We start from the raw sequence: 6,000 nt of genomic DNA, 5'->3' as shown, positions 1-6,000 counted from the left end.
GAAGGAAGGAAGGAAGGAAGGAAGGAAGGAAGGAAGGAAGGAATAAAGAACAGATAAAGGATTCTTGTCATCAAGAAGCTTACATTCAGTGTTTGATTGATTCATACTTGGCCTAGTAATGCACCCAAAGTCTTAAGAAGCTCTGAAGGGGAGTGCTGTGCATGCTAGATAAGTAACTTCCCTAGGGAGGAAGAATGCTATGGGATATAGTACTGCCAATGTTTACAACTGTGGGTACAATAACTGTAGTTAACTTCTCCTTGTTTTTTTCCCCCTTCCAATGAACATCCCAACTTTGTTGAAAAATACCTGGCTGTGGGGAAGATAGGAAGAAATGAATTCCACCTACAAAATCAGTACATTCTAATAACACCAATCCAGATACCCAATGATAACCATCAGTTCATCAAGGATTTGGATGCCTGAGACCCTCCCACTTGCTCCTTTTCCTCTAAACTCACTTGTCTACCTTGACACAAGTTTTAGATGGATCTATATATAGGAGTTAGCAGGGACCTCAGGGGTCATCTAGTACATCTCGTTTTACAGATAAATAAACTGAAATCCAAGAAAATAAAATGACTGGTCTGAGAACAAAAAGGTTACAAGCAGCAATATTTGAACCTAGGTCTTTTGATTCCAGAGCCACTACAATTTCCACTGTACCATATCTTCCAGTAATTTACAGCCAAAATCTCTCAAAAGTTTAAAAATTATCTAGTGTTAACAGGATTTTTTCCACTAATTCTTTTTCTCTTTTCCTTCTTCATCTGGTGGCTGCCTGTGGCACTTTCCTGTTCACATAGCATGGAGGTAAGAAGATTGCTTAACGACATTATTCTTTGGGTGACAAGGGACTTTAAAAATGTTTTTGTTCCTCTTCTCTCTTTCATAATTTCAATCCTGAATATGAATAAAGGAAGTAGGTGAAAAGTCATAAGACAGCTACAAATTTAATACAGTAGGATCATATTTAGTTTCTACCCTCCCATTCATTTATTGGCACCTTCTGTGTGCATAGCATTATGTTAAGTGCAGCCAAGACTTTACACAATGGTTTCTTATCTACCATGATTATAATCCATTTTTGTAGGCAAGGATATTAAATTCTACTGTTGTTACTTTGATACATCCATGATCTCTATATGATCCAATAGAGAACTCAAAATGGGGAGATCTGGGATGGATTCTTAGCTCTGACTCTCAACAATAGTGTAACTCTGGGCAAGTCACTCAGTCTCCAAACCTGGTTTCTATACTTGTAAAATGGGAATGATATTATTATCATTGTTTACCTCACAGAATTGTTATGAGAGAGAAGGAAGAAAATGCTTTTAATTTTTTTTAAATTAAAGAACCAAAGGCTTATGAGAAAGAAAACTAGCCACATTCAGAGGAAGAACTGTGGGAATAGAAACACAGAAGAAAAACAACTGCTTGAACACATGGGCTGATGGGGATATTATTGGGAATATAGATGCTAAATGATAACTCTGGTCCAACTATCAATAATATGGAATTAGGTCTTAATTAATGATACATGTAAAACCCAGGAGAATTGTGTATCGGCTACGATGGTGTGGGGGGGTTTTGGGGGAGAGGAAAAGAACATGAAACATGTAACTATGGGAAAATATTCAAAACAATAATTAAAAAAGGAAAAATAAATCAAAAATCAAATCACAAAATAAAAATAATTAAAGAACCAAACAATTTTATTCAGCAAGATATAAATATCACCAAAGGGTTATTATAAAATAGAGATTTGATATATTTAGACCCAATGAAGTCATTCTGACATGCATATCCTTTTCTCAAAAAATGTAGCCTTCACACCAAAAACAGCTTTTCTTCCTCTAAAAATCTATTTTTTATTCTTTTTTAAAACCCTTCCCTTCTGTCTTAGAATTGATACTATGTATTGGTTCCAAGGTAGAAGAGTGGTAGGGACTAGGCAATGGGGGTTAAGTGATTTGCCCAGGGTTACACAGCTAGGAAGTATCCCTATTTTGGATTTTTCTCCTTCCTGGCATACTATTTTTAAAGGAAAGTTTTCCCCCCTTATCATTACAGTTTTCCAATGCCTCCCCTCCCCCAAAGAATCTTTCCTTGTATGCTTTAAGGCTGATTTCTAAATAAGGTCTTTTTATCTTGTCAGTATGGGTAGTCTTGTAACCCCTCCATGTCTTTTCATCTTGTCTCATTCTTGTTCATGTATTTTCATATTTCCTCAATGGTGCATCTGCTGAATGTCTTAGAGGCATCTGAATTAGTATTTCACAGGTTCCAAGGTAGTACTTAGGCTATCCATATGTTAATGACAAAATGAGTTTAATGACAAGGTGGCAATACCAGGCTGTCAAAAAGGCAGCATCAGATTAAGAGCCAAATGAGTGTCAGCAGCAGTAAATTCTCTAAGCCCTTGTCTCTTCCAGCTGTGGAGATAAATGTAAAGTCTTGAATTCTCTACAGGCACATGAAAAGGATTTAGAGAGAGAGAAGCAAGAGCAGGAAGCATTGTTTTATACAATTTAACAAAAATCAAGGGAGTCATCTGCTATAATAGAAAGATGAAGAGACCATCAAAGATCCATGGGATACCTCTGAAAATACTAGAAATAGTCATTCAGGAACATCAACGCTGATTTGGTGTTCCCTACTACACAACCACTAAATTTGAGGGATGGGAAGAGAAAAGTGAGATAAAAGGTAATGGTAGATAGGAAGCTCTTATAACTATGGTGTGCAATATTTAAAGAGTGAGGAAAGAAAAGCTAACAAATAGTACCACTGACCATTCCAAAATAACAAGCATGCTGTGAACTGATCTCTGTGACCTCCCTTCAACTGGTGGAATGAGCAACAAGGACAGCTGTTGTGTGTGCTGCTCTCTGGCTCCCTGGCAGAGACCCCTGAGTTCCACATAGAAGAGACACTTTGATTGGGCAAGGATTTGGCTTCTTCTCACTTGCAAATGACAACTGTGGAAATCAATGAGAATGCTTTGCATTCATTTTCTGTCCGAATCCTGTCTGAGAGCTAACAGAACATTAACCTTAGAGTATAGGGATAGGGATGAAAGAAGACGTACTAGGAATTTACACTAAGTGACCCTTCAACGAAGTTGATTATTGAGTTTCCCTTAGGGAGCTGTGAGACAGGAAGCTGAAGGTCTCTTCAAATAGAAGGCTAGGGAAGAAAGGGAAGGTAAACGAGTTAGTGGGAGAGAGAAGCAGTTCAGGCAACTAGGAAGGACATCTGAGATTACAGCCTTGTAACAAGAGGCTTGCTTCCTGACTCCTTTCACAAGCCCTGTGGAACTAAACCAAGCACAGTGTTGCAAGAAGTTCCACAGAGCCGAGGAATTGGAGAGTGGTTTGGCTACATGCCGTGGGGTTGGATAGCCAACAACTAGAACTAAAAGAAGCCAAAGCACCCCCCCAGTCATTTTTGGAGAGTTGTCCCAGAGATTTCCTTATGATTAAGGAGAGACAACACATTGCATGGAATGTGGACAAGGGGTAACTTGATTCTCCAAAGCAGAGCTGGCCCACTCTGATACCTTGAGCAAATTCCCTCATTTCTCTCTGACTCAATATTTTCACTTTAAAATGAAGATGGTGGCATTCATCCTTTTGTCCTTTATTATCTTTATTATCCCCCTTCCTGGGGATATGCCATCATGGCTGGAGAGATCTTTTTTTTTTTTTGAGAGTAGCCTAAGTCATTTATATAAATGTCACTTTCTGAATATTTAGTATTAGTAAGCTTGTGCCACCAAATTTCCTGTTATGGAACTCCATATTCCCAATATAGTGAGACACAGAATCTAGAAGGCAGAAAGGAGGTTGCCTACCTAATCTGACCTGAATAAGTACTCCTTCTACCAAATCCTACCAAATCCCAACAAGATATCATCCAATCTCAGGCTGTGGACCACCAACAAGGGGATACCCATTCACTCCCAAGGCAGCTCATTCCATTTCAGTATTGATAGCTATAATTGTGTAAAAGAAAATAAGGCTAGTCTTAGTGGAAATAAAATCTGCTTCTCTGAAACTTTCACATGTTGTTCCATGTTGGCACTTGCCCATTGTCCATGTCATAATTTTGACTCTAGCTGTTCCTCAGAGCTAAAATGTTCTCCTTAATCCACTCAAACTACTGGCCATCCTGCTTTCTTTTCAGTCCCAGATAAAATCTCACTTCTTTCAAGAAGCTTCCCTCAACCCCTCTTAATTCCAGTGCCTCTCTGCTGCTTATTATTTACTATTTATCCTGTATATCACAATATATATTCATTTGCACGTTGTCTCTCCCATAAGATTGTAAGCTCTGGAGGGGTGGAGACCATTTTTTGCTTCACTTTGTATCTCCGGAGCTTACCATAGTCCTGGGACATAGTAGGTACTTAATAAATGTTTGTTTTTTTAATTGAATGTTGAATTTACAATCCATAAAACCCCTAGATATTTTTCAGAGGAACTATTGTCTTAGCCATACTTTCCCCAACCTCTATATGTGAACTTCTTTTGGTTTTAAACCCAAGAACAGAACTTTACTTTTAGCCCTCTTCAATTTCACCTAAATTTGATTCAATTCACTATTCAAATATGTTGGTTTCTTTTTGGATCCTAGCTCTACCATCTAATATGTTAGTTCAGCTTCTCAGTTCCCTATCATATGCAAATTTTACTGGCATATATATGTGTGTGTGTGTGTGTGTGTGTGTGTGTGTGTATGTGTGTGTGTGTGTGTGTATACACAAGTCAGGGATCTCTGAATCAGTGACTAGAGATATCTCTCTAATTAGACTTCAATCCATTAATGAGTATTCTTTGGACCTGGTCATTCAATAGACCAAATTTACCAAAATATAATATAATTTAGTCTATTGCTCTTTACCTTACCAAAAATATAACATGAGAAACTTAAAGGGTTTGCTGAAATGTAAATATGCTTTATACTTTCAGCATTCCTCTTATCTAATAATCTAGTAACCCTAACCAAAAAGGAAATGAGGTTAGTCTGGCATCACTATTCCTTGAGTAAACTAGGCTGACTCAGTATTTACTGCTTCTCTTTCTAAGTACTTACTATGATTCCCTTTGTAATGTTTCCTAGAAATCTTACCAGCTATAGAAGTAAGTTCATTTGTTGGTTATTTTCAGGTTTTTCTTCCTTTAAAAAAAGGGGGTGGGGGAGGAGAACATTTTTCTCTTATCCAGTTCTGTGGCTTCTCTGCCTTTTTCCAAAATCTGTCAAAGATCACCAACAGCTGCTTAGCAATAGCATCTGCCAGTTCTTTCAATAATTTAGGATACGATTCATCTGGGCCTAGTGACTTGAACTCCTTGAGAGCAGCAAGATGTCAACTGCCTGTCTTTTTATTTATCTTTAGAGAACTCAACAAATATAGCAACAGGCCATTCACTGAGTTATGTTAAATTATGTTAAATTAAAATTCTTTAGCCTGGTATGTAAGAACTATCACAATCTGGCACTCTTCCTTTTAAGCCTACCTCATCCTTTCCACATACATATTGAATGCTGCAGCCAATCTGTACTACTCATTGTCCCTCATAGAGTTCTGCTGTTTTTCCATATCTGTAAATTTTTCTGTTCTCTGGAATGTCTTCCCCCTCTTTCCCATTTCTAGCTCTTAAAATTCTACCCATTCTTTAAAGCTCAATTTAAAAATCACACTCACTTCAAGAAGTTTTCCCTAATTTCTTCAACCAATAAAGATCTTTTCGTATCACTTGGCATTTCCTTCACTCAATTATCATATATTATTTTGCATTATAATTATTTTACATGTAAAAACCCCCTACTAGATGTTAAGATGTAGTGGGTAGCTGTTTGATCCTGGGCAAGTCACTTAAACCTGTTTGCCTCAGTTCCTCATCTGTAAAATGAGTTGGAGAGGAAAATGGAGGAAATGGCAAATCACTCTTGTATCTTTGCCAAGAAAACCTCACAAAGAGTTGAATACAAATA

General features: G+C 37.5%; 1 protein-coding gene across 1 annotated transcript in view; it reads left to right on the top strand.

Moving 5' to 3' along the window:
* The window catches only part of MUSK (muscle associated receptor tyrosine kinase), a 176,516-nt gene that overhangs the window by 133,666 nt on the left and 36,850 nt on the right, over positions 1-6,000 (top strand). Inside the window, exon 10 of the mRNA XM_044657347.1 lies at positions 807-813. Coding sequence (XP_044513282.1) covers positions 807-813 — 7 coding nt within the window. The remainder of the gene's footprint in view (positions 1-806; positions 814-6,000) is intronic.

The sequence above is a fragment of the Gracilinanus agilis genome, chromosome 1 (assembly GCF_016433145.1).
Source record: "Gracilinanus agilis isolate LMUSP501 chromosome 1, AgileGrace, whole genome shotgun sequence".
Taxonomy (NCBI): domain Eukaryota; kingdom Metazoa; phylum Chordata; class Mammalia; order Didelphimorphia; family Didelphidae; genus Gracilinanus; species Gracilinanus agilis.
This window is presented reverse-complemented; position numbering and strand designations above follow the sequence as displayed.